Genomic DNA, 27,694 nt, shown 5'->3' with positions numbered 1-27,694 from the left:
GTCAGTACCAAAAATACACAGGGATCGGAGCGGAAGTCTCCACACTGACCTCTGTGTAGTGGCCGGCGCTTTTAACTGCAGGCACGGCTTCCATTGATTTTAATGACGACTTCTCTGACCTCTGTATTTGTGGCTCTGACAGCATGTGTCCGCTCAACTGATTGGTCGGAGTCCTGAATGACAGACCCCAGCCAATCAACTATTGATAACCTATCCTAATGATAGGATATCAATAGTATTTCCCTGGAAAACCCCTTTAAATTAGCATACCATATGCAAAGTGCAATCACGTGGATTTTGAGGCACTGGAATCAGTGAGGAAAACAGAAAAGATAGTTAGATTCGTCTAGTTATCCCACATAGCTTCTTAGGATTAGTTTAGGCTGATAATTGGTGGCAACAGTCATACTTTAAGTAAATTTTAAACTAAAAGTATTTTTTATCTTTTTTTGTGTTTCGACTGGCGTGCTAAGCCAATTGGTCTACCAAAAAATATTGAATCAGTTTTTCCACACTACAAGTTTAAATAACCCCGTAACACCTGCACAGTTTTATCCCCATGAACATCAGCAGGACGTTGTGCATCAGGTCTAAATTTCATATGAGCCAACGTGAATTTCAGGTACGGCGGTCCTTTACAAAGAATAAGAAAAAATGTTAGAAAGGAGACTCTGAAATGCTAACAAATTAGGAAACCAATGAGGCTTCTATAAAACCTACCTACACAGCAAAAACACAAATCTCTACTTGTAAGCATCAAATAAATTAAAAGATCCCCGGAACATTTCTTTTTCATATGCCCTGTACATTACATTCAAACGTAGTACTATCCTCACTTCGAGAATAAAAATACTGATAAGATCTAATTAGGAAAACTAAATTCTGCATTTCGCCTACAGCTGCATGAAGTACCTTAGTATATAAATATAACACTGTAGCTCATTCATGTGTTACAACGCAGCATACCGAACTCTCCTAGTGCAACTTCCTGTTCACTCAAGCATCTACAGTATAAACAGACGGCTGAGAAGCTGTTAAGTATATATGTAAAAGCTCTCTGCACACGCCTAATAGAAAAATAAAAATATGTATATAAAAATAGCAGAAAGCTAAGTTCTTAAAAACATATAAAACTACTAAAAGAAGGATATAAAAATGTATAAAACCGTGAATGAGCCAACATCAGTTTTCCGCTGCACTCCACAATTAGTCTATAATGTGTTCTGCATTAAAACGATAAAGCTTACAGACTGATCTAATTACAAATGGTTTACGTCTACATTGTAGGTCTATAGGCGGCAGAAGGAGAAGCTTTGCTTACAAGACAACAGAAGAACTAAAACGTAAAAATAGGATTTCACAACAGTATTTTCTAAACAAGTCATTTAGTCATGTCATAAGGTCAAATGAGTTTAAGGTACACAACATGGTCTTGACCGAGTCTTGGACTTGGCCTTCAGTGGCCAAAGATGTACACAGATGGGCAGCCACTCCACCAGAGGTGAGGACACGAGGAAACATCTATCCCTGAAAATGAGCACCAAGGTCAACTTATTTCATTTCTAGCGCATAGACTCCAAGACATGTGTCCTTCAAACGTGCGACTAAAATGTTAGAATATACTGTGGAGGAAACATCGCTTTAACAAAACAATTTAAACGCAGTCAACATTACCCCTCAATCAACAAGAACAGGAATTATGAGATCCCAAGGTTGTTAGTTTTTGGTTTTCAATACAAATGGTTGAATGCGGTTTATCCGATCACTTCTATTTACAACAAACTCAAAAATTCAAAGATCTGGAAAGTTGACATTTTGTTGTACCGACTGATGCAAGCAGATTAGCATGGTCAACAAGTCTACATATACTGTATAATATACTGTATACATATTTTGCTGTGTGAACGGCCTGACTATAATATAGATACCTAGTTGGTGTAAATTAGATTTTTATATAAAATGCTGCTACACTGTAGCCTTCATGCATAATACCGGCCTGTAAAACAAAGCATTGTCTTATCAATAGTATGGAAAAGTCCTACTTTAGTGCATGTATAGAAGGAAACTGGATTCACCAGTTAAATATCATACATTCATAGAACTAGAGGTCTGGATGTAGAGCTGCTGGATGGTTTGTAAGTATCAAGATAACGTCTTGCTTGTTCCGTCATGATCAACTGGTCTTCTGTCTTCCCAAATACAACTGCTTCCCATTCGTAAAAAGACTGAAAGCAGATATAGTGATTTTAAAGTATTTTCTTCAATCAACATGTAAAATGATAAATACTGTAGAAATAAACAGCAATATACACTAAGGCGGATTGTGAAGATGTTTCTTGCCTTGAGCTGAGATATCCATTGATAGCATTGAGGGATGCAGCCATGAGGTTTGAGGACTCAACAATCAAAAGCTATACTTTTAGGAAATTCAAAAGATAAATCAAAGAATCTTCCTAGTTTACAGAAGAGGAAAGTGACTACAAAAGAACGCCCTTGACCCCAAGAGCCAAAAATGTAGTCTAGACTATTCCTCTATGAGATATCACCACCCAAAATCTACCTCTGTGGTTCATTTTCAAGCTCAATTGACAAGAGAGCCAACAGACTGCTGGGAGATTTGAAGAGATAAAAAGGGATTCTCTGAATTGTAAAGCCAACTAAAATAATACAGCACATCTGCTTCCCAGGAAAAAAAGAGCAGTCCCCAGTGGCTGCAGCTGAAGTTTAGAGGAGGGCATCCATAGAGTGGTCTGTGTGGTTAAGCTGCATGTAAATAGATGCCCTCTGCAGCGACAATCCCCAAGATTAGCACACTGCATAACCAAGATTGTGAAGTAAGGTTTTCAGATTTTAGAGTAATTGGAGACAATTGGTTCTCCAGGGATTATGGTTTGGTTTTCTTGGAGTATGAACAAAAGATTCTTACCAGTATTCATAAAAACAAAGGCAGATGAATGTTTTACAGGCCTTGTTTATTTTTTATTCAGTTTATTGGGGTGGCTAATAGTGAAATCTAAAGGAATAAATGATCCAAAACTAAGAGAGAGACGAACATCTACAAGGAGAATGCTGGACCCATGACCGCCCTTTAGTGTAAGCACCATTCTCATGATAGTGAATGTATAGCTCGAAATGAGCCAAACAGCCAGCACCCTGTGGGGATTTCATGGGCAATGGAAAGGCAATGCCCAGTGTTAGAACCAGGGCAGAAGTGGAGGTTTCAATAATGCTGGACCAGGTAAGTACTTCTCTTCCCTAGACGATCCATTTAAAGCATACCTACCATTTCAGAATAAGCTGCAGTGTGTGTCAACGAGGAATACCACTATTTCTGACCATTACATGACTCATATCCTGCATTTTTCATCAGTTTTGCCATGTGCAGGCTCCATCTCTAATTCTCAGTTTTCCCTTATCTGTTGGGTACAGACTAGGTGCCATGTTTCTCATATACAGCAAACACAGAAAGAGAAGATCCCGTTCGTCCAGCACACTAGCTCTTAGGGCGGACTCAAATGATCGGATGTGCAAAAAGGCTCACATAAGAGCAGTGCATTTGCGCCTTGATCAATGCACTTTTATGCACAGTTTTGCTATTACTCTACTACTTTCACATGGGCATGGGACACATCTATGCCATGGTTTAAAAGGCCAGGTCGCCCAATTCGTTCCAGATGTGCTTTTTCCTACATAATTGTGCAGCATATTGTGCAAATGCACAGGTATTGAGTGCACATTTGTGCACCTCCTATAGACTTCTATGAAGCCTTTGGTGTGCAAATGTACACAAAAATACAGCATGCTGTTTTTTTTTCCCCCATGAGCTAAAACGACTAATGAGAATGACCCCCGTGAAATCAATGTATTCTATTCTCTGCGTATTGCGGGTGCAGATTTAGCGCACTCAAACACGCTCATGCGAGTCCACCCTTATATACAGAAGCATCAGCAGTATGGAGGACGACATTATGCAGCAGTGATTCCAGTATTTGCAAGACAATAAATCATATAGATATATAAAATCACTCACTCTCTGGATTTTAGCAGTTTTTTCCCAGGGTGACTGAATTTAAGGGGATGGGGGGGGGGGGGGGGCTCTTAAGTAAAGAAGGAAGGTTTTTTCTTTGATAAGCTGTATTACAAAAGTTCTTTTATATTCTCCTGTACTATTTATTCAAACTTTTTAAAAAACTCAGTGACCATTTAGTTTAAAGTATAAAAGCCCGTATTTCATAAGATTTAAGTTAACTTATAATACCTGGTCAAGTCTTTCCAATTTGATATTTTTGAAGTTAGTGTTTGGCTTCTTTCTTGAAAGTACATTATGTCTAGGCTTTTCAGGGCTACAGTCCAATCTCCAGTCATCCCTTTGAGCCATTGTTGTTGTTAATGAAGGCAGAGAAAGACTATCTTCAGTCTTAATTTCAATTTCATTCTTCAAAAGATAAAAATGTAGAAGTAAAATAATGCCAATTTATTGAGTTTTATTATGTTGCCCAAAAGGGCATTTACAGTCAAGTTCTGTTTATACTGTCCAGCGATACGGTTGAGGACCTATTATGTTAAGAGGAGAACAAACCTCCTTTTTGATTTTTTTTATAAAGTAAGCCAAAAATCATTGACTGCCAACATTTTTAAAGCCCAAAATGTATCAGGAGGATTGTGTGTAATATATGCCTAAAGCTCACATTACTAATATGAACACATTAGCAGCATCAACAACCCATCCAATCACCCTCCACTTTTGGAACCCTGAAAGTGCTGTACGAGTGATTTACTATTAAGTTAAAGATTCAACTGAACTTGACAACCACGTTTTAGACACCCAGTTAGGATATCCTAAGAGAAGGCCTTTAGCTCTAATCTCCCTTACTCTAGTCCCACCACTAGGAGTCACACTTGAGAGCTGCCAACAAGCAGTGTCTCTCTCTGGCACGCTCCATCTATTCACGCATTACACGGATAGCCATTAAAATTTATCAAAAATATAACTAGCGGCATCGTCCCCAAACAAAATCAGCTGTTTACCAGAGGTCACCCATATTAAAGGGTTGTCTTTAATGAAACATATTAAATGCACATTAAATAGACATTTGGCATATTTATAGATTTTTAAACCAAGTGTGTGCACTGTGCTACCTCCATCCCTGCACACCATCATCCTTCAGGCTGCATTGGTCAGCATGGTAATATCTATCACAGGGCTGCTGTTGTAGCACACCAGCCACAATCAGGAATTGGAGCTGGGGTGATGCCCAGACCGACAAGGCCGCACCTTCAGCACTGGGCACCGATAAGTGCATATGCTCCAGACGTATCTGTTTTTTAAAATCTTTTTTACAACTTATGACTTGGAGTGAAAGTAATAAACAAGGTCATACAAGCTGTCCAAAGATTACACTTCCCTGTGTGGAAGACTCACATGAACGTACAGATGGCAGACATTTGTGCTAACTTCTTCCTATCACTGCAGAAGGCCCTTGAGGTGTCTGTCGGACATCCCTCAGTGGGCTCTATGTAATGTATCCTTCTTCACAACATGTCCTGCGGTGCATGGAATGATTGGCCAACAGGGAGGTGTATCCTCTAGCCAACCAACCAGCCATCATGGAATTATATTGATTCCAGTTCCACCTCTAGAGGACACCGGTTATTGTCCTGTCTGAGATGTTTGGTGAGGCAGCCAAGTACCTGTGACTTTTTATTCTTTGTAGGACTTTTTCACTTCTACCAAATACTATGTTATATACATTCATCTTAACTTCTGCATTAAACATCTTCCTCATCATCCATCTAGGGACAAACTAGGCTACCTGGATTCCTGAGGTTGGGCCGTCTCTATCGGGGCGATCGCCCTACTTCTAGGCTGGGTCTGCCACACCCATGTTGGTTAGCGATATCGTACCCATCCCCATATTTCAGTTACCTTTACCTGTCCCATCTTGTGTTCTTCGCATTTTGGCGATATAATACAGGTCTACATTTGTCCATTGCAAACCTTAAGTATGTTTTGGTCTGATGTGTTGGTGGCATCCACGGAGGGAGTGCCATACTTGCGTCCTGCATGAACTTAACAGCTGCCCATCAATAACTGCTAAAGACAGGTCTAAGGTCCATATTTTAGGGGTTTCTTTCTAATTATATACACACACTTCAAGCCACTTAGCCATTTCTCAAAAACAGAGGAATGAAGGTGGCAAAAATAAAAAAATAAACTTTCACATTCAAGTACACTGCACTGGATAGAATAGAGCTGACCTACCGAGTATAGAAAGATGTAAAATGCACATTTTGGAAACCAGATGATTTAAACCAAAAATGAGACCCCAGATCCATCAGTACATACCTGCAAGTCAAAAGTGTCATCAGCTAACAGCTGAGCACCCAACTCTTCTTTGTCCCAAGCATCAAGAATCAATGACTTTCGGACCTTTTTAACAGCAGAAACATGCTAGAAATAAAAAGCAGTGGTTTTAGCAAAGTTTTTGCAGTTGTTTAACATAGCTTATTGGACAGAAACATTTAGATTTTACCTGTTTTTCTTCCTTAAAACCAGGTTCATAATCTTCCTCTTTAAGGAATATATCTTTTCCGGTTTCTTGCTTAAGTACCTCACGTATATCTTCTTCAAGATAAGCAAGAGGCTGTGACTGAAATTATGCAAATTCCATCTTAGTTTACATACAATACTATGGCAGAGCATATAGACCTATGAAGCAAGCAATCTCTGCTCTTAAAAATCTTGTAGCAAGTATAGATAGCTGCAGCATCCTTAAAAACACCTTTTGGCTCCGACAGGGTGGTGGCCTTGCAGAGATGGAAGAATGGGCTAGTCCTGGAATGGCTAGTGGGTCACCGAGTCAGAAGATGGGTGGCTGGTGACAAATGGTAATATTGGGCCTCCTGAGTCAGGTGGCTCACAGCGGGAGGCATTAAGAAAGAGTAATTGGTCATCCCGAGTCAGTTGATGTGGTGGGAGGCAATAGGGGATATGTCCCTAGAAAGTATGGTGAGATGACTGACTTATAGGGGGGCACTGGGGGAACTCTCCTTCTTCAGGTTCATGGTTTAAGGCGTTGGGGGTCTTTTCAACATATGCAAAATTCTATGTAACCTGTATCTGTAATAAAATGGCTGTTGTGGCCAAAAAAATGAGTAGAGCAGCAAGCTGACACTTTATAAGGGTCCTTTTAGGGTATATTGATGTGTACGATTTGTCCATCTGATTTTTGGACCAAAAAAATTGGATGGAAAAAGAACACAGTCATTGGAATGGGTGTATTTACAGGGGCTTATTTTGGATAAATCAAACTTAAGGCAAAATTATTTACAAAATATAGTTACAGGAATAAGATTTATAAAAAAATTAGGGATATCTCATTAACTCCTTTAATAAGCTACTAGTCAAACCTCTATGGCAAGTGTTATCTATAAGTTAATAGTCCAAGCAAAAAAAACAAGAAACACAAACACGTTATCTCCCATTTTGTTGCGATTTTTATACAAAAATTTGCTCATTCAAGTTTATGGGTGCAATTTAAAAATGGATTGTACTAATTTGATGTGATTGTGGTCGGTTTTTATCGTATGTAACCACAGTAGTCATAAAAAGAAGAAGAAAACAAAAAAAGAGAAGTTGGAAAAAAAAACCTTTGTAAATATACCCTTACATGGGACAATTCAGGCTGCAGAAGTGCCTGATAGTAGTATCATCGCTTTGTGTATGGAGGCGAAGTAGGATGGAGAGTGCTTTGGCCACCCGCCTCCATTCACAGTGAGTAGGTAGTCGTTCATAGATGAAGGACAGCCTGTTTACATGGGCCAATCGTTGTTTAATTTTTTTTTGCCTGCCTAAACAGGAAGAGCAATAAGTACATGAATTATCATTCGGCGTTCAATTGCTGGCAGCATTTACATTGAACGATCAGATTCCCGAGATCCAGCGGGAATCATTCAGTGTTAAAGGGCCACAAGTCTGGTTTCACATATATCAGATGTGTCCGGCCACTCTCTGTGCCTGAGCCAAACGCAGCAGATTACATTTTTGTACGCTCTGTGCAAAAGTGTAGCCTGAAAGAGCCAGACAGAAAAACGTTACATGCAGCGGGTTTCTGTCTGGTATGGGGCGGCATCCAGCACTGCAACCTTGCAGCCCATTGATTGGTACCTTTGGAAAATAGAGAGAAGCTATCCCTGCCTCACAAAATAAAGAGGACACAGGTCCCCCATTCTCGGGATTGGTGGGTGTCCCAACGGTTGAACTCCCACCGATCTATCAGTTTGCACCCATCTAGTAGATGGGTAAATACTTGTAGTTTCATCCATTAACTGGAAAACCCCTTTAAAAACATTACATTCTAACAGTTTGGGTTTAAGCAAATGTAACACAGAATCCATGTACATACCACAACCTTCAATGGCCCATACTTTCTCTCCTGTGCTGCAAGAGCATTTTTAAATGGAGTTGGTGTTCTCGGTGTGCCTAGCAGTGACCTCCTAATTTTGGGGGTCCGAAATCTGTAGAAGAAAAAAATAATAATAATAATTATATATATATATATACACATACATATACACTTACACACACACACACATATATTAAAAGGGGGGAAATAAATGCAAATGTTTTTTAGATGGGATTTGGCATCATTTGATTTATGAAGATTCTGATTCCCCAGAATAATGAAAAGGATGTTATAAGGAAATTGAGGCATCACGCGACACCCTTTGAAATCTATGACCTACCATTGATTCAATAACAGCCAGCAGTTCTCCAAAACAGAGACAGCCGTGATTGATGCAGCTCTTGGCTATGGATAGGAAGAACTCAACATGCCATCTTACTCAAATGCCACAATTCGGGGGAAACCCTGCGGTCCTTCACTAGGCCGCAGTTGAAGCCAGACATGTCCTTGACAACTCAACCACTGAACACCAGTGGTACGAGCCACCTGGCATGCTGCTTACAGAATACAATAATCAACCACTGCAGTTGAGAGTTGTATTTTCTTAAGCTCTCTGCTAAGTACCTCATGCCAATGCTGCTTTGTGTTCAAGGACAAGTCCGATTTTGATTTCAGCCTAGTATAGGACAGTGGGGTGTCTTAAGATTGATGACATTGAGGTGATTAACACTGAGAGAAGTTCTCTATTTCAACCAGACCTTCACTTTAATGGCGTGTGAATATAGTCCATCCCTATTAATTAGGAATATGGAATAACGACCACTGATGCGTAAGGCCTCCCTCACACACGGCGTTTTATACAGCGTTTAGCGCTGCCTTTTCAGCCCAGCGCTAAACGCTGTACAAGACTCCCATTCATTTCAATGAGGCTGCTCACACAGGGCTGAAAACGCTGCGCCTTCCAACGCTGCGCTTTGACAGCGATGCATGTTCTATTTTTGGGCGTTTTCAACCCTGCGTCGCCCATTGAAATGAATGGGCAGCGGTTTTAGCACTGCTAAAACGTTTTTGGCAGCGTTAACCGCTCGCCGATTTTCGGGGTGAGGGCTTGCAATAAAAGCCCTACCCCGAAAATCAGTCCCAGCTAGGCTAGATAGAGAAAAAAAGAAAGTAATACTCACCTAGCCGCTGCAGTTCGGGTCGCAGCCGCTGGTCTCTGCCGCTGATCCAGGCTTCTCCAACACTCCCAAGTCTATTGCTGGAGGGCAGGTTTGAGAACCCTGCCTCCGGCAATAGAGTGCTGTGATTGGGCATCGAGCGTGCCGATAACCAATCACAGCCATTCATTGACTGTCTCAGCCAATCAGCGCCGGCAAGCTTTGATTGGCTGAGACAGTCAATGAAGGGCTGTGATTGGTTGTCGGTGCTTGCTCGATGCCCAATCATAGCACTATTGCCGGAGACCGGGCTCTCAAACCTGGCCTCCGGCAATAGACTTGGGAGTGCCAAAAATATAAAACACCCATCTACGTACCCAATGTTTTCTTTTTCCTTTTTAGGGGTTGTCTGTTTCCTCAGTGGAGTTGCAAGAATCTTCTGCCCACATATTGGTGTGGAAGTGTAAGTAGGATATTCAAAACTGAAACGTTCCTGAATGTTACCAGAGGAAATGTTGAGAAACTAGGAGAAAAAAAACAACCAAAAAATGCAAATATGAGAAAGGTTAGAGACCAAGATACTGTATAATTCGTAATATGCAGTATATAGACTAGATATTACTTTATCTATACTAATGCAACAACATACGAGCCAAATGTGTTGAGGGAATTACTTGTGTTACTTTATGGCCAAAGTATCTTCTATCCAAAAATTATCGAAAGTCAAATGTCCCATTTTACTGAACTGACCAGTTCATAGTAAGTGTTTAAAGGGGTTGTCCCGCGAAAGCAAGTGGGGGTATACACTTCTGTATGGCCATATTAATGCACTTTGTAATATACATCGTGCATTAAATATGAGCCATACAGAAGTTATTCACTTACCTGTTCCGTTGCTAGCGTCCTCGTCTCCATGGTGCCGTCTAATCGCCCGATTAGACGCGCTTGCGCAGTCCTGTCTTCTGCCTTCTGAATGGGGCCGCTCGTGCCAGAGAGCGGCTCCTCGTAGCCCCGCCCCATCACGTGTGTCGATTCCAGCCAATCAGGAGGCTGGAATCGGCAATGGACCGCACAGAAGACCTGCGGTCTACCGAGGGTGAAGATCCCGGCGGCCATCTTCACAAGGTAAGTAAGAAGTCACCGGAGCGCGGGGATTCGGGTAAGTACTACCCGTTTTTTTTCTTTATCCCTGCATCGGGTTTGTCTCGCGCCGAACGGGGGGGGGCTATTGAAAAAAAACAAACCCGTTTCGGAGCAGGACAACCCCTTTAAGTACCAAACCTGACTTATAGCTGGATGAACATCAGTCAACTAGCTCTCTAATATTTCTTCAGAGTATCAGCGTTTATTGTATTAGTTGTACCAACTAGGAAAGGGATGACATAAATAAAAACCCTTAGGCCTCATGTCCATGGGCATAATTGAATTGAGGAATCCACGTGGGTCACCTGCGCGGATGATCCGCAGTTCAATATGTCCATAGACTATCTGCTAGTTACCAAAAGTTTATGCCTAATAACCCCCTGACAGACAGACAGACAGACTGGTATCCGGATTGTGAGTTCCACAGTGTGTGCTGGGATTACACGCAAATACATCACATAGGGAATTCCCAGGATTTGCGTTGGGATAGCACGAGGATGTTGGAACTCCCACGCATGCGCAGTAGGAGGAGACAGACGCAAGTGGGAACTGTGATCACACGGACTTCGGGCAGAACACGAGTGGTTAATGGAAAGTTACTGGGTCCATGATTTAGCTAGATCAGGTTACTGCATTGCAAGTGATTGAGGATATGTTACACCTGAGGGATTTTACTTGTGATTGGTGGAGGGATTGTTCTGTGGGACATATAAGTGTTGTTGGTCTGCATGTATTTTGTATAACCTTGACAAAAGACACCAAGCAGGGTCGAAACATCGCAGGAATGAAGGAATAAAGAAGCATTTCATATAGGCGCCTGATATGCTGTCACTCTTTCCAGATACAGATCTTTGCACATGAGTCTTGGGCTCAGACTCCTCAGTGACGGGCATTCAGGATCTAAATGATCCAGCTATTGAAATACAAGCAAAGGTAGTGCTGCAGGCGAACTGTGTTTGGATAACTCACTGCTCTCAAAGGCCATCATGCTGCAGAGCAAGACAAGGATGGCAGGAAAAACGAAGCAAGGAGTCCTGCTTATATCTGGGACGCAATGATTGCTGGAGATTGGTCTGGAGACCATATGGGCAACGCCATGAAGAGGTCTTTATGAGGAAATGTCAGACCAGTCCTATGCCCAGGATTATGGCATGAGGTGGCACAATGTATAGTAGTGGACCCCTCTAGTCTTCATTCTAGGTACACTAACTTCTCAGTGTTACATTGATTTGGTCATGGAACCAGTGGCATGACCATTTTACCAAAATGTCCCTAGAGAAGTTTTTCAACACTACAACGTCAGGCTGCATGTTGCTCATGCAACTGTGAGCAGACCGAGTGGCCTGAATGTGATAACATGGCCTACAGCGTCTCTGGAATGGTCTACAATTGAGCACATCTGGGACGTCATTGGTCGGCAATTGCAAAGAGAACTGCCAGCAGCGCATCTTGATGACTTGGTAGAATGTTCCTCAGGCAACCACTAATAAGCACATTGATAGCTTGCCAAGGCGTGCAAGTATTATGTATACTTGATACTGTAGAAATCGAGAGGTTTCAAATATTTTGTTTACTTAAAAAAAAAAATCATTTGCATGTCATTGACATGTCTATCGATCCTGCAATTTCCTTAATTCCACTACTGTTCCTTCCTGGTCTTGCAATTTCAATGCATTTCACCACTTAAACCATTGGCTTCTAGATATACCAGACTAGTGTTTTTGAAGTGCAGACTTGCATAGAGTCTCATCACATGGGCATGTCTGCACAGCCAGGGAAATCCTGCTTAGTTGTGCATTCAAAATGGCCGTCCTTAGGACAATATTAATTTGCAAGAAAGAAAAAAAAGCAAGGTTAGTAATAGCACAACATTGTGGAATAGTAAAAGGAGATAACTTGCTGTACCAACCTGTGATGGAGAAAAGGGAAGTGCTTTGACTGGAGTACTTTTTAGCACGCCATTGTTACAATCAAACATTTCAATTCCTTTCAAGCCGGGAGAAGGCTTGATTCGAAGTTTTTTCTTCCTTAGTATTGCTGGAGGTGTGCCAAACTTAGAAATAATAGGGGAAACAAATGGCAATTTATTTTCCACATTAGCAGTATCCATGTCAAGTAGCTCCACGCTGCAGCTTAATGAACAATCCTGTGAACTCTCCTCTTGCTGAACAGAAATAAGCTTTACAGGGTGAATTTTGGCAGAAGCGACCTCGATGGAAGCTTCAAAACTTGCAACATCGCTCCATGAAGAATGGTCCTATTCAGACAACAATTATTTAATACATTTACTTGTGTGTAAATGTTATGGAATATACAAGATCCAAAATCAACAGAGACCAAAATTGCATAGATACAAATTTAACAAGCTCACGGGCACAATAAAAATACTGACCAAAGACGAAATTGATAAATAGGAAATGTGCCAATTATCCTGACAATTGTATGTGGCATCTAAATCAGTAAGCAATGCACATGAAAGACCTCAGAGTACAGAACGAAGACACCTTAAAAGTGTTAACTCAATAATATGGATCACAGGATAGGTGCTAAATCTTTGATTGCTGGGCCCCATCAAAGACTAGTAGAGCTGCCCGCAGACCCCTGTCCCTCAAATCCATGGTGAGGTTGTTAACCTGCTTAAATGATTAAAGCTGTTCTCAGGGACTTTTACTATTAATGAACTATGCTCCGTATAGATCATCAATAGCTTAAGGGTGGAGGTCCACCGCTCATCAGTTGTTTGCAGGCACTGCTATCAATACGGACCGCGCTCGAAGAAGATAGCTTTGTCTGTAATGTAGCGTCCCAGTTTGGTACTGCAGGCACAGCGCCTCATGAATTCAATAGGAGCTGTGCAACACCAAACCAGGCCACTGCAATATGGACAGCGCTATCTGCTTCCAGAGCTGTCCATGGGGGGCCAGGGAATCAGCTGATTAGCGGGGATCCTGAGCAGTGGATAGCCAAGCATCAACTACTGATAGTCTATCCTGAGGATAAGTCAATAGTAAAAGTTCTGGAGAATTGCTTTAACCCCTCTAAGAAAAAAAGAATGTACTCTAAAATGGTTAAACCACTGGTCATTCTGCAAAGAATGAGCCCTCATACAATCTTATCGACTGAGAAATTATTAAAAAAAAAACAAAAACAACAACAACACACAACCCATGGCAGTCAAAAGATGGCAACAGAAAATATATATATATTTTTAAAAGTAGTACAGAAAAAAAAAAAAAAATAAAAAGTGTGACATTGTCATAATCACCCATTAAATAGAGGTGTGTCATTTTTACCAGTGAGTGTGCTGTAAAAACAATAAGCACTCCAACATACTGAAATTGTAGTTTTTTTTCCATTTTACCTTACTTAGAAATTTGGAAAAAGTTAAACAGTACCATTGAAAAATACAACTTGTCCTCAAAAAAAACTCTTAGCAGCTATGTCGATGGGAAAAAAATCTAAAGAAAAAGAAAGGGCTGCATCCTTCAGGGGTAAAAGTTCATTTGATCTGCTATACTCACAATTTCAACGTGATCATATGGTTCACCAAATTCTGGGATGGCACCTAAAGAGGGTACTACAGCATTGGGTTCCACGGTCAATATATTCCCTGGAGAGGTCATCGGGCCTGTCACATTCTTTGACTCATCCATACTGTAGAATTCGCTGGTCTGTTCCTCTACACTGTTTAGAGTAGTGGACATGCTGTCATCCACAACAATAGTTTCAGACCAACTTGACAAACTCCCACTCTGCTGAAATACAGTACAAATGTGTGTGAGTAATTACACATAATATAGCTTTTGGCACAATTGCACTAAAAGAGAACAAGGTTCCCTGACACATATTTCTTGTTCCTATAGATGTAATAGAGTCACTTTCAACCCAAGTTCTTTAAGTCAGTCAGCTCAAAAATTCTGTTGAAACTGCAGAAGGAGCTGAGAAGATTGATATATATATTTATGGGGAAAGATTCAGTAAAATGGGTGGTGCTAGCAGTGCTTGACAGCTGTGTACGACTGTCCATACATGTGTAGCTGTCAAGCACTGATAGGGCCACCCACTGGACTGTTCAGCTCAGAATGATATATATATATATATATATTATATATATATTATATATATATTATATATATATATATATATATATATATATATATATATATATATATATATATATATTATATATATATATATATATGAAACACAAGTTATACTAAATCTTTCCCCATAAAGCTATATATTAATCTGCTCAGCCCCTCCTGCTCCATAGCATGCTGTCTGCAGTTTCGACAGGGTGTTCAAATTAACAGATTCCCATTAAACCAAAAGGCACATTTACATGTAGAAGATTAGAAATGGTGACTGATCTCTAATTACCCTATGGAAAAGAAATATCTAACCCACAGAATAAATGCTGACTTTAGTTAGTGCTTCCAGAACCTGAAGCAAAATTGTACAGCTGGTACAACAGTTTTTCAAATACCATTTTATACGCAGGTCAAAGTATATATCATACTGCAAGACTTTTGTAAGCCGCATATCAATCAAATAGACACTAATACTTAGCAAGTGAATTAAAACTCTACACTGAAAACAATAAACAATGTAACAATCAGCAAGTAAATTTACTATCCTCTGATTTTTCAACTTTATTAGCTGTGAAAATATATTAAGCAGGAATCAATCACAATACTGCACAAACTATCAAAGGAAAACTACTATTGTACAAAACTGCCCCTGCTATGGCAGCGGTTGGGAGAGAAGGCACCAGGGTCCCCCACTTTAATGATCATTTGGAGTCCGAGTAGTTTGCCCCCATAATCTAAATTGGCAGGTGATAATGTTTTGGGCAAAAACACCCCTGTAGGGTACGTTCACACCTACAGATTTGCTGTAACGTTAAATTCTGCCCCAAAATCCACAGCATTTCCGCAGATTTTGAAGCAAAATAAGCTGCATAACTGAAACAGATTTCAGCAGCCACAGTACTCTCCCTCATGCTGCAAGTCTTCGTGCTGTCAGCACATTCCTGCACCCGGCGACATGCGGCCTCTAGTAAGCACCGCTAGTCAAGTGATGTGGAACTGGCTGCAGATTTTGCCGCAGTATTTTCAGCTGCACCAAATCTGCAGTATTTCCACTAAATATGAATATACCCTTCGGGTACATTCAAACGTAGCAGAATTGGTGCAGATTTTCCACAGTGGAAAATCCATGTCAAATTCTGCATCCGCACTCAACTGAAAGGGTGAGATCTGCTACAGATCTGTTTCAAAATCTACACCAAATAGCGTAGATTTGCAGTGAAAAACGTGCTGCAATTTTGGAAGTGGATCCGGGCCAGAATCCACTACTTGTCAACGTACCATTACAGAAGCTTGTACATTTTATATTGTGCTTTTATAAACTAGGCCAATATGCAGCAATACAGTTTGGCTTTACGATATAAATACGAGGTCATGTGTGTACTTCTATACTGTACTGAATACTTACACACCGTAGCAGTTCTTGTATACTACAGAAAACCCCGTATGACAATTATTCATCTGTTATAGATTACAAACTGACTGAACTTAAAGCGACCATCCACTTCACAGAAAAAAATTCACTAATGCCCTCTTCCTGAATGCTGTGATTCATTAAAGGAGATGTCCCGTGGCAGCAAGTGGGTCTATACACTTCTGTATGGCCATAATAATGCACTTTGTAATGTACATTGTGCATTAATTATGAGCCATACAGAAGTTATAAAAAGTTTTATACTTACCTGCTCCGTTGCTGGCGTCCTCGTCTCCATGGTGCCGACTAATTTTCGCCCTCCGATGGCCAAATTAGCCGCGCTTGCGCAGTCCGGGTCTTCTCCTCTTCTCTATGGGGCTCCGTGTAGCTCCGTGTAGCTCCGCCCCGTCACGTGCCGATTCCAGCCAATCAGGAGGCTGGAATCGGCAATGGACCGCACAGAAGCCCTGCGGTCCATGAAGACAGAGGATCCCGGCGGCCATCTTCAGCAGGTGAGTATGAAGACGCCGGACCGCCGGGATTCAGGTAAGCGCTGTGCTGTTTGTTTTTTTAACCCCTGCATCGGGGTTGTCTCGCGCCGAACGGGGGGGGGGGTTTAAAAAAAAAAAAAACCCGTTTCGGCGCGGGACATCTCCTTTAAATTCCCAGTCCCCTCTTAATAAAATATGTAGAATGGCAACCAGATTTCCAGACTACCCTATGCATTATATGCTTAGGTAGTCTGAAACACAAATCTCATGAAACCAGGACCTGCAGGATAAAATAGAAGATTGACACAGTGATGACATCAGCAGCAGGGGGAGTGTCTCAGACTACTGAATAACACTGTGCGTAGGGTACATATCTGAAGAAGAGGGGACTGGGAACAGGAAGAATTGCGGCAGCACCAAGCATGTTAACTATACATTCCGGGTGTCTTATGAAATTTTTACCGTGAACCGGAGAGTTAGCTTAAATGTATATATCAAATATCCATACGTCAAATTTATAACCCCAATGTCATACTCCTGCCATCAATTGTAAGAAAAATGACAAAACACATAGCATGCAATAGTGAGAGGAGTATAGAAAAAGAGTTGAACAGCCTTCTTACAGATGGCACTCTTTTTCTTCTGACTTCATTCTCAGCTGACATAAGCAGCAATTCAAGTTCCTTTATCCGTTTTTCCTTATCAGGGTCATCCACATCAACAAAGGGCTGCTGAGAGGCATGTAAAAGAACCAGAGGGGAAACAACAGTCAAGGAGACAGACAGAAGAGGATCCACACAGCAGTAGTTTAGAAAAGTGCAGCACAATGAAAGTGGTCAATAGGTAAGAGCCGGCCTATAGCTGCACCGCAATATATGTATGAACGTCTTTAAACCCCAGCACATACATAAGAGTGCAAGGTGCTAACCAAACTCAAACCAGACCTCATGTACATTTTTCTATTCTGTAATGGGACAATCCAATCAATATTACCCTTTGATAGATCACAATTTCATATAACATTACATTAGCAAAACGAAAGGCTCTGTAGAGAACGCGAACCCCTTTGGCACTACTCATAGCTTTCTGCTGAAAATCACTTGCTACATGGATCTACAACATATTAGATGACTTTGGCTGCGAAAAGTAAAAATATTTATAGAAAAGCACTGATATCTGTTACGATCCTTTCTAATTTCCAAAGGGACAACCAATATGGGCACATGATATGGCCTACAAAGAATCAATATATAGAGGTTTTACAGCATGACAAGGAATATGTGCTCATAAGCTTACACCTGCATAGGGGACCTTTTACACACGCAGATTATTTCTGCAAAATGCACCTAAAAGACGCAGAAAATTCTGCACCAAAACTTGTATGTATACATGCGGGTTAAGGAGCAGAAATCCGCAGGAGCAGAATAAGCTGCGACTGTAGGCGAGTTTTGCAGAAATATTCCGCACCAGTGAAAGGTCCCTAGGTTGTTACACAGCTCAACCAGAAATAGATATAACTGAGAAAGTAACTAAAATGTACAATAACTTTAGATAAGAGGGTTAAGCCGAATGCACACGACCGGGTCAGATTCCGCATGTGGGATCCTGGAGCGGAATCCGACCCGGTGCCCAGCCGGTGAGCCCTGCATACCTGTCCGGATGCTTATTATTTTGTACTGCGGAAGGGCCACAGGACGGACAGCTTCCATTGATTTCAATGGAAGCCATCCATAAGGAATCCGGCTCAAAATAGAGCATGCTGCGATTTTCTCCCCGCGAGTGGAAAAAAAAAAATCACAATCGATTTCCGCTTGTCGGCATGGAAACCCCCTTTTACATAGCACGCTATGGCAGGTATTTGCTGTGGAATCCAGAAGCGGATGCCAGCTCTGGATTCCGCAATGCAAGTCCGGCCGTGTGCATTGAGCCTAAGACCAGGGCTTAGATTTATTTATTAGGGACATTTACTATCACTAGTCTGTATAGGTTTTTACAGACAGGTTGTAGAGTAAATCTTACCTGAATGAAAGCATAAGAGTTCTGAGAACTTTCAATGCGGCTGTCATCAGAAGAAATGTAATGATATCCTGGAATCTGAGGACAGAGAACAAAACATTTCACTTTTGACATGGTATAAACAAATCATCGAATAAACATGTATTATACCTCCATTTGCCCTTGAAAATGTTTTGCTAGGAGTACAGGGATTCCCTTACAAAGGGCGATTTAAAAGTCTTGGACAACTAGAATATCTTGTGAATGAAAAGAGATACAAATAGAAGACGTTATAAAACACTTCGTAGATGGGTGGGGGAAAAACTTTCAGCACTATTACGGTGCCTGGCAGCAATCTTGGTGGCAGCCATTTTGGATTTACCCCAAGAAACTTCAATGGAAAGAAGGACATGGCATGCATAATTTAATGGTATGATTTCATCAGAAATGGATTGGTGCAGTCATCTTTTTTTAATAACCAACTATTTCAAGTTATAGATGATGCCGTGTTGAGTATTAATAAAGTTATGTTGAAATATCTGGTATAGCAAATAGTAATCACTAATGTTTTCAAGTAGGACAAGGTGACGTTAAGAATCCAGGACAGAACTCATAAATTCTGATGGTTGGTAACGGAAGTCCACGGGAAGAGGCCGAGGCTCTGAACACTCCGGAAGCCAGCCAGTGAGTGCACAAACTGTCAGGAAACGGATTCATAAGTCCAGACAAACTGGTAGTGTCCAGGACAAATCGAGAACGGGTCGTTTGAGCAGCATTTGTGATCCCCAGGTGTCGACAGCTGTGTAGATGTTTTCTAAGGAGTCCACATAAAAGCACAGCTGTTGACACCTGGGGTGGCCCTGACTTTTGAAACACTGTGTACTTCGTCCAAGGACGGTTTCATAAATGTAATTCGGTGATCTGCATGACATAAGCCTGACCTAGGGAAATCTCTCTGCTGCACAACAATCTGCTTGCATCATGTATATATCTCATACTGTATAAGCAGTATACTGTATATCTTCAAAAACTAAACACAATCACACTTGTTCTAAATTGCTAAAACAGGTTTTTTTTTTATAACAGAACCTCAAGCATTGAACTTGAAGACAGTTGGTTTAGAAGAAGGTTTGCTTACTTATTACCATGGATAAGAAATAGCCTGGGGAACGAATTGCCAATCTAAGTAAATGTTGCCCATAGGTATCCAAGTAAAATTAGCACTGGTGTGTGACGAAATCATGAAGAGGTTCAAGCCCTTCACAACTATGGGTGTGTCCTGTGCCAAATCTGAAATCAACGCCAACTGGCATAGTTTTCAGCTATAATTTCCTAGTAAATGTTAGACTGCACCTAGCCATGTCCCCCTAACTCTAAGCCCCGATTACATGGAAGCCGGTGCAAACCTTTGGAACTTGTACCAGAAGTGTGACTCTTTGACGACAATTCTGGCGCAAGCCAGACGATAAATATATCCCATAGTTCCCAATGGACAATAAGTAAATGGTCACCCTCCTTTCGTTCCCTGGAGCTATAGTTCCTAGAAATAGAGCTCAGGAAGAAGTTGCATTTCTGACCATGTAAGCAAATTAGGGTAAATCTAGCTGTCCACCATTTTAGCTGTATTTTTGTAGCCAGAAACACTCATTTTTAGCTCCTTTTTACCTAGTTTCCCCACATGCCGGACACCTTGCCATCTGGTTTTCCTATAAAGCAATTCTCAAGCACTCCAACCAATTACTTTTAACTGACCCTTATATTTGGTAATTTACACTCAAACTATAGTATGTTACAATCTGGGCCTCTATTACATTAGTCAAACTCTGTCAGGTCATTATCCTGCTTTGAAAAAAAACAAAAACACATAAGGATCTGTGAGTAAGACGAGAAAAGATGAAGATCGAGTACTGAAATACTCCTAAAAAACAAGCTGAAGAAAAAGAAACAATGAAGAACAGATGGAGTGTGAACAAGAATGGGGAAAGTCATGTCAGAGAGAATAAAAGAATTGTAAATGAGAAGTGGGTGGTCAACATAACAGTAGAGACATGGAGAAGAAGAATCATGAAATGCATATATATTCATCTAGAGAGATCTTGGCAGGTTAGAACTGATTTGGGCACAGGGAATTTCAAGAGGCAGTATAGTAAAAAAATTGCATATTTGGAGTGAAGAGGGCTCAAATGGGCCGGAGACACACAATCCCTAGAGACTGTAGTATAGAAAAGCAGAGCAGCTGAACAAAATGGGCGATTCTTCCCAGATGACAGTGATGGATGTACGTATGAAGTACTAGTGCAGAATGCCATATGGAGAGAGGAGCGCAGGGTGGAGGTCAACTACAAAGAACTGTAAGAAAGGACAAGTAATGAAGGCATCATCCTCCATTCACCAAGAATGAGGGGCATCACTAATTCTTAGCGAACAGAGTTCCGCTCTAAATAAGATACTTCCACAGTATGCAAGTTAAAAAGGTGCGCTATTAGAGATGGAGACAGTCAACATATGGAAAAAGAACAAACAATTACTTGAGATTGGATTGGCACATAGTACATATTCTGTGCCTGCAAATGAGCAAGTGCTGCACAAGCTTTATGATGGTGTTTTGAAGGGTTTTCCTTCTCTGTTAAATCTTGCAAATATCCTTCTTGTTCCACTTTGCGTTTCATCGTAGAATTCCAATGATTCTTTATAGAATTATCGGTCCTAGAAAAAGAAATTGTAGAATTAATTACTTTTAAAGAATTATGTGGACACCATCACTGGTGTAACTATAGGGGATGCGGTTGCACCCGGGCCCAGGAGCCTTAGGGGGCCCATAAGTCTCACTGCTCCATATAGGGAGCCCAGTACTATGAATAAAGCATTATAGTTGGGGGTCCTGTTACAGGTTTGGCATTGGGGCCCAGGGGCTTCTAGTTACGCCTCTGGGCGCCATGTATGCCAACACACATACAAATTACATAATACTTATCCAAAGTATGCAAACAATTGCATTCTCAACCACCTGTGCAATATCAGTCTGAAATCGCCACCTACATAATGTCCTGACTTGTCAGTTTTAGTTGATACTTATATAGGCCATGAGATGAAATTTTACAGCATTGTTTCTTAGAACTTTATGCTGCGCCGTTTTTCTGTTATCCCTACTAGAAATTTATGAATAAATTGGCAACTGGGTGTTACCACTAAGGAGTGAGTCCTATGCAGTTCCACACTGTCCAATCAGTCTTGACCGTATCAGATTGTATAGGGGAATGGTAATAAACAGTCCTCAAATGTATTCATACATTTCTTTGAGGAATAAACCACAATACAGACTTAAATAAAAATGCTCCAGAATGTTCATTTAATGAATAGAAGTATTTACAAAAACAGATGTGTCAGAAATGTGAAAAGTTCCTCTTAATGTATCCTGACAATACTATTTATTTTGTAAAAGGTTGTATAATATATTTGTCGTGATTACATATCATACATACCTTTTTTATTCAATGATTCAATGTTTTTTATTAAGAGTTTTGTCATTTGTTAAAAGCAAACATACATTTCCAAACCCCTTCCCTCCTGACCCATTCTTTCTTCTCGCTTGTATTCCCAACGGGTTAATCAACATGGAACATTACAAGCAGTAAATATAGTAGGTGACTTATTTCTCTCATTACATAGTGTCCTCAAGACTTCAAGGACTAAGAATTCTCTATATTTAAGGTGTGGTCCGCTCTTCTAGGGAGCATGGGAAGTCAGCCTGTAAAAGTCAGTCAAACATACAGGTGTATCAGATGACCCATATAATATCTTTACTAGGATATTATATTTGCAATCCTGCTACAACCCACCATGTCAGAGCAGATATATAACAAGCATACTTGGACTAGAACATCACTATAATCTAGTTGTTAACCATTAATCTCAGAGTTGTCAAACAAGGTGTACTTGGCCATTTCCTCCATATCTTGCCATATTTGTGGCCAATGTTTCTTTCGAGATATATTCCATTTTTCCAGGGTAAAAGACAGTTTAGCTTTAGTTTTAAATTCTCCCATTGTGGAGGACATTTCATCCAACCAGTATATATTCCTTTAATCCATCATCAACAGAACAGAAGGGGTTGGCTAATGAGTTTTAATACACTTTTATGGTATGACTATTCTCCAAAATAGCTCATCTGTACGAATAGGGAACATTCAGGCCATTGCCAAAACTAAAATGTTAAAGGGGGGTAAACTGTTAAGGCCATTGTGCAAGAATTCTGAGGGCAAAGATTCGCAAATTTTGTCACATACTTTCACACAAAAAATATGCAACTTTTTTTCACTTTTCCACCACCTTTCAAGAAAAGCAGGCAGGCTTAGCAGGAGCCAGCATGGCTATCCACGGCTTGACAGATTTACTAAGTTTTTCCAAAATAGACTCCAGCTCATTGGTTTGTGGTGATCAGACTACCCAAGATGCACCAAATGTAGTGAGAGGCTTTCACCTTTATATATTTTTCAGGGGCATCTTTCTCCAGTGCTGTTCAGATAAAGCCCTGTGCAGTAGGCACAGATCTTAACCCCTTAGTGACCGCCGATACGCCTTTTGACGGCCTGTATAGGAAGCCTATGTATGAAGAGAGATCGCGGGCTCACCTCTCTTCATACAGTGCGGGTGCTGACTGTTTCTTACAGCCGACACCCAGCGGCAGCAATCCCGATAAGCCACGCGGCTCATCGGAACTGTTAACCCTTTAAAACGTCGCTGTCAATTCTGACAGCAGCATTTAAAACCGATGGGATGGCAGGGAGCCGTGCGGGTGTCATGGCAGCCGGGGTTCTTCTGAAAGGCCCCAGAGCTGTCATGGCAGAATGCCTATCAAGCCCTCACTGTGGGGTGGCTTGATAGACTGCTTGTCAAATTGCAGAATGATGTAATGCTATGGCATTACATCATACTGCACGAGCGATCAAAGCATCGCACGTTGTTGTCCCCCTCTGGGGACTAAAGTAAAAAAAATAAGTAGAAGTAAGAATAAAGTTTTAAAAGTAATAAACGTTTATAAAAAAAAAAAAAGTTTGCCATATTTATAATAAAATAATCTAAATCATAAAACAAAAATACATATTTGGTATCGCTACGTCCATAAAAGGCCGATATATCAAAGTAATGCATGATTTATTCTGCATGGTGAATGTTGCCTGAAAAAAAAATAAAGAAAGAATGCCAGAAATGGGCTTTTTTTGGTCACCCTTTCTTCAAGGAAAAAAATGCAATAAAAAGCGATCAAAAAGTCGTATGTATTCCAAAATGGTACCAACACAAACAGGATGTCCCGCAAAAAATGAGCCCTAACACAACTATGTCGATGGAAAAATTAAAAAGTTATTAAGCGCAGAAGATGGTGGCAATTTTTATTTTTTTAATGTCTTTGAAAAAAAAATAAAAACTATATAAGTTTGGTATTGTAGTAATTGTACTGACCCATAGAATAAAATTATGTCATTTTTGTTGCACTTTGTGCACCATGGAAAAAAGACTTACCGAAAGATGGTGGAATTTTTTTTAATTTTTTTTTTTAATTTTACTCCACTTAGAATTTTTTTTAAAGCTTTTCAGTACATTAAATAGTGCCATTGAAAACTACAACTCGTCCCACAAAAAACAAGCCCTCATACATCTACGTCGATGGATAAATAAAGAAGTCACGATTTTGTAAAGAGGAAAAAATGACAATGAAAAACGAAAAAAAGAGCTTGGTCACTTAGGGGTTAATTAATTTCCCCTATTTGTTTGTTTTTCAAGTTGGAATCCCATAGATAGTTTATCAAGTCAAAGACCGGAGTGGATAAAAAAAAAGGAGGAAAGTATACAAACTGACGCTTTATACTGCATTATATACCGTCACAAAAAAACAGTTTTATTAGAGCCTCAGAACAATTACCCAATTCTGTCTGCTGTTCCACATTTTAGTGCAGCTGGAAGTACATGCCTGATTAAAAGAAGCTCATCAATGTGCATTGAAACCAAGCAAAGTGGATCCCCAAGACATGGCGATTTATTACAAGAAATGAGATAGTTATTTATGAATACAAACGGGCATTTACCTTCCTGGAAGGAGTTTTGCAATTTCAGCCCATCGGTTTCCGAGTCGTTTATGAGCATCGAAGATTATGCGATCCTCTTCTAATGTCCAGGATGACTTCTTCACTTCTGGGTTTAAGTGATTGTGCCATCGCTCTCTGCACTGCTTGCCAATTCTCCCTTTCACATGCTTTGCGATAAGAGACCATCTTTTTGGACCATATTTCTGAACCAATTCCGTCACCTAATACCCAGCGGAAAAAGAGTTGTGATTACAAGCAGTTCTTAACCTCTTGACATAAAAAAAATGTTGGAGGCTACATTCTTCGTAGCGGTTTTTCCTCTGATCCAGTTTTATTCAAAATGGAAATCAGAAAACAGAAGTGAAATAAAAAGCATCTGTAAAGCTTTCTGCTTACAACCATTTTTCAGCAACACCACCATCATCATCCTGCAGTGCTTGGGGTTGTAGGTTCAAATCCAACCAAGGGTGAAGGCTGTATGGAGTTTTTCAAGGTTGATGTTGCCCTTTAGGGTGACTACCCACTACAGTTTTTTTTTCACTGTGAAATTCGCAGCGTTTTTTTCCCTGCAGGGGTCTATGGGACTTGTAATGCTAAAATCGCGATCGCGAAAATAGCAACATTGCAAGGCAACAGTGCTAACCACAGCCATATTCATTGAACTACCGCACACAAAACTGGAAATTAAAAAAATGATGGTCTTCCAATTCTATCCATCTCTCATTGACTATTATGCAATAAAAAAGGATCTATTTGTATTCAGATTCCAAAATTTGAAAAAAAGGTGCAGCATTTCAGCTACATGTGAACACAACCTGAAATGGTATAACTGATGCATTTTCTGAAATCAGGCCTAGGAAACTCTTTAGTGCACCAATTGTTGCAGAAAAACCATCACAATCCCTCATTAGGGTACTTTCACACATAACAGATTTAGGTCTACATGGATTTTAAGTGGGGGAACTAAGATGTTTGTGAGCATTTACAGGGAGCCTAGTGCAAAGGTGGGCAACCTTTTCTGATCAGAGGGCCATACTGTCACAGACTCTACTACCCCCAATGGCTGTATTAGGACCTGTCGGTATTTCCACCCAAGACATTTATAGCATATCAGCACAGGTCATAAATATACAGTATGATCAGTAGAAGCACCAGAAGTGGAATCGGCACATATCAAAACAATGGGAGTCTACTGTTACCCTGTTTAGCACTTCAGAGGGAAGGAGACCATGCATATGCGAGTCCCCCAATTTAGAGCATTTCACAACTTCCATAAACTGCAACAGAGAGTCGTAAGTATGTATGGCCACATTTGGACTGCCTAAGAGGGAGGCTCAGAGATCTTTATCCCACATATGGAACATTTACCCCTCAATTATGGCATTTTCTTATGGGAATAACCCTTTGAATGAAAAATTTTAAAAACGGTGCTCTCCTATACATATTTTCAGAGAACCCTATTAAAATATTTAACTGAAAATGCTAAATAAAGACTAGACATTTAAATTACCCTTTGATCCTCCTCTTTAGTCCAAGGTCCCTTTACAAGTTCCGGATTCAAAACCTTCTGCCAACGATGCTGACACTGAATATCTGACCGGTTCTAAAAGATATCAGTAAATCAATAAAAAGCCATACTCATGCAATATGTCTACTATAACAATCTGACATCAACCCATTTACTTTCAATTGGAAACACCGTTTATATGAGTGGGGTACCTTACACTAGTTTTTTAGTTGGATCATGACTACAGGGTGAGGCAGAAGTCTCAGCACACCTGTTTTAACTAGTGGAATAATGAGAAAACTGACTTCCAATGTTTGAAAGTATTCATTGGGAAGGAGACTGCATTCTTTGGTGAAGGAGACTTTTTGGTGGCCATTTTGAACTCAGCCACATTGAATTCAGCTTAGGTTTTTCAAATGGTAAGTGATATATCAATCTTGGCTAGAATTTACTCAAACATACTAGAAGTGTCAGTTTTGATCTATTTTTATTTGTTTAAGAGTTAAGTGAGGGCAAAGTTTCGCACAGTGCTTTACATGATGTGTTTGATGTATCCACTATTTACAAAATGCACATGGTTAAACACTGAAGAACTGCGGGTGATACTTCTGTACAGTACTGTAGGATTCGCTGTTTCAGGTGAACCAAATTGTGTATTTTTGCCACATGCACAGAGGACTTTAGATGGCCTCAGAGATAAAAGTACAAAGGTGTTAAGTCCAGCAACCTCAGCCGCCATTCTGCTAGACCTCTGCACCCAAGTAATGTGCAGAGGTAAGCCATCCTGTTGAAAGTAACATGGAAACTCACTGTTCTCATCAATTACAGATATATGGTATCCTGTAACATCTGGTGGTACTTCTCACCATTAAGTGATCCGTCAATGGAACAAGGCCCTGGATATCCTACACAATTTACCAATTTTGCCTCACTTAACTCCTAAACAAGTAAAGAAAGGGCAAAACTGACACTTCTAGTGTGTTTCTGAGTACATTTTAGCCAAGATTGATATAGCACATGACCCTCTCCCCATTTGAAAAACCTGAGCTGAATTCAATATGGCAGGGTTCAAAATGGCTGCCACCAAAAAAAAATGCATCCTCCCTCCCAATACTTTCACAGATTGGAAGTCAGTTTTCTCATTATTACAACAGTTAAATGGGCATGTCCAGACTTCACCCTGTATATAAAACATTTTAAGTAAACAGCAATTATCCTTGTTCCCAATCCCTCCTGATTTACAAGTTAAAGTCTCTGTTTTGAGCTCATACTTTGGGTCACATGCCTGTTAGTACAGCGTAATCCATGTTTGTCATTAATTTATATAATAGACCATGCAAACCTGTGACACAATATAAGCTAACCACACATTGCCTAATTCTTCAGCCAAACAAGGGATATATATCAGCAT

The 27,694-nt window shown here is 40.4% G+C and overlaps 1 protein-coding gene across 2 annotated transcripts in view; it reads right to left on the bottom strand.

The window, feature by feature from the left end:
• Positions 1 to 250: 250 nt before the first annotated feature.
• MYBL1 (MYB proto-oncogene like 1) overlaps positions 251 to 27,694 on the bottom strand; it is a 38,298-nt gene continuing 10,854 nt past the window's right edge. Inside the window, exons 4-16 of one of the 2 annotated variants that reach the window (XM_066578265.1) lie at positions 26,287 to 26,379; positions 24,777 to 24,997; positions 21,222 to 21,399; positions 18,718 to 18,792; positions 17,322 to 17,429; positions 14,227 to 14,460; positions 12,615 to 12,962; positions 9,940 to 10,085; positions 8,406 to 8,517; positions 6,534 to 6,650; positions 6,347 to 6,451; positions 4,259 to 4,435; positions 251 to 2,225 (exon numbers count right to left, since the gene is read on the bottom strand). In XM_066578265.1, the coding sequence (XP_066434362.1) occupies positions 2,094 to 2,225; positions 4,259 to 4,435; positions 6,347 to 6,451; positions 6,534 to 6,650; positions 8,406 to 8,517; positions 9,940 to 10,085; positions 12,615 to 12,962; positions 14,227 to 14,460; positions 17,322 to 17,429; positions 18,718 to 18,792; positions 21,222 to 21,399; positions 24,777 to 24,997; positions 26,287 to 26,379 (2,046 nt within the window). In that variant the 3' untranslated portion in view covers positions 251 to 2,093. The remainder of the gene's footprint in view (positions 2,226 to 4,258; positions 4,436 to 6,346; positions 6,452 to 6,533; positions 6,651 to 8,405; positions 8,518 to 9,939; positions 10,086 to 12,614; positions 12,963 to 14,226; positions 14,461 to 17,321; positions 17,430 to 18,717; positions 18,793 to 21,221; positions 21,400 to 24,776; positions 24,998 to 26,286; positions 26,380 to 27,694) is intronic. The other variant, XM_066578266.1, reaches the window with a different exon arrangement.

Source organism: Eleutherodactylus coqui, chromosome 9 (genome assembly GCF_035609145.1).
Source record: "Eleutherodactylus coqui strain aEleCoq1 chromosome 9, aEleCoq1.hap1, whole genome shotgun sequence".
Classification (NCBI taxonomy): Eukaryota; Metazoa; Chordata; class Amphibia; order Anura; family Eleutherodactylidae; genus Eleutherodactylus; species Eleutherodactylus coqui.
The sequence above is the reverse complement of the archived record's forward strand: the minus strand, read 5'-3'. Positions and strand labels throughout refer to the sequence as shown.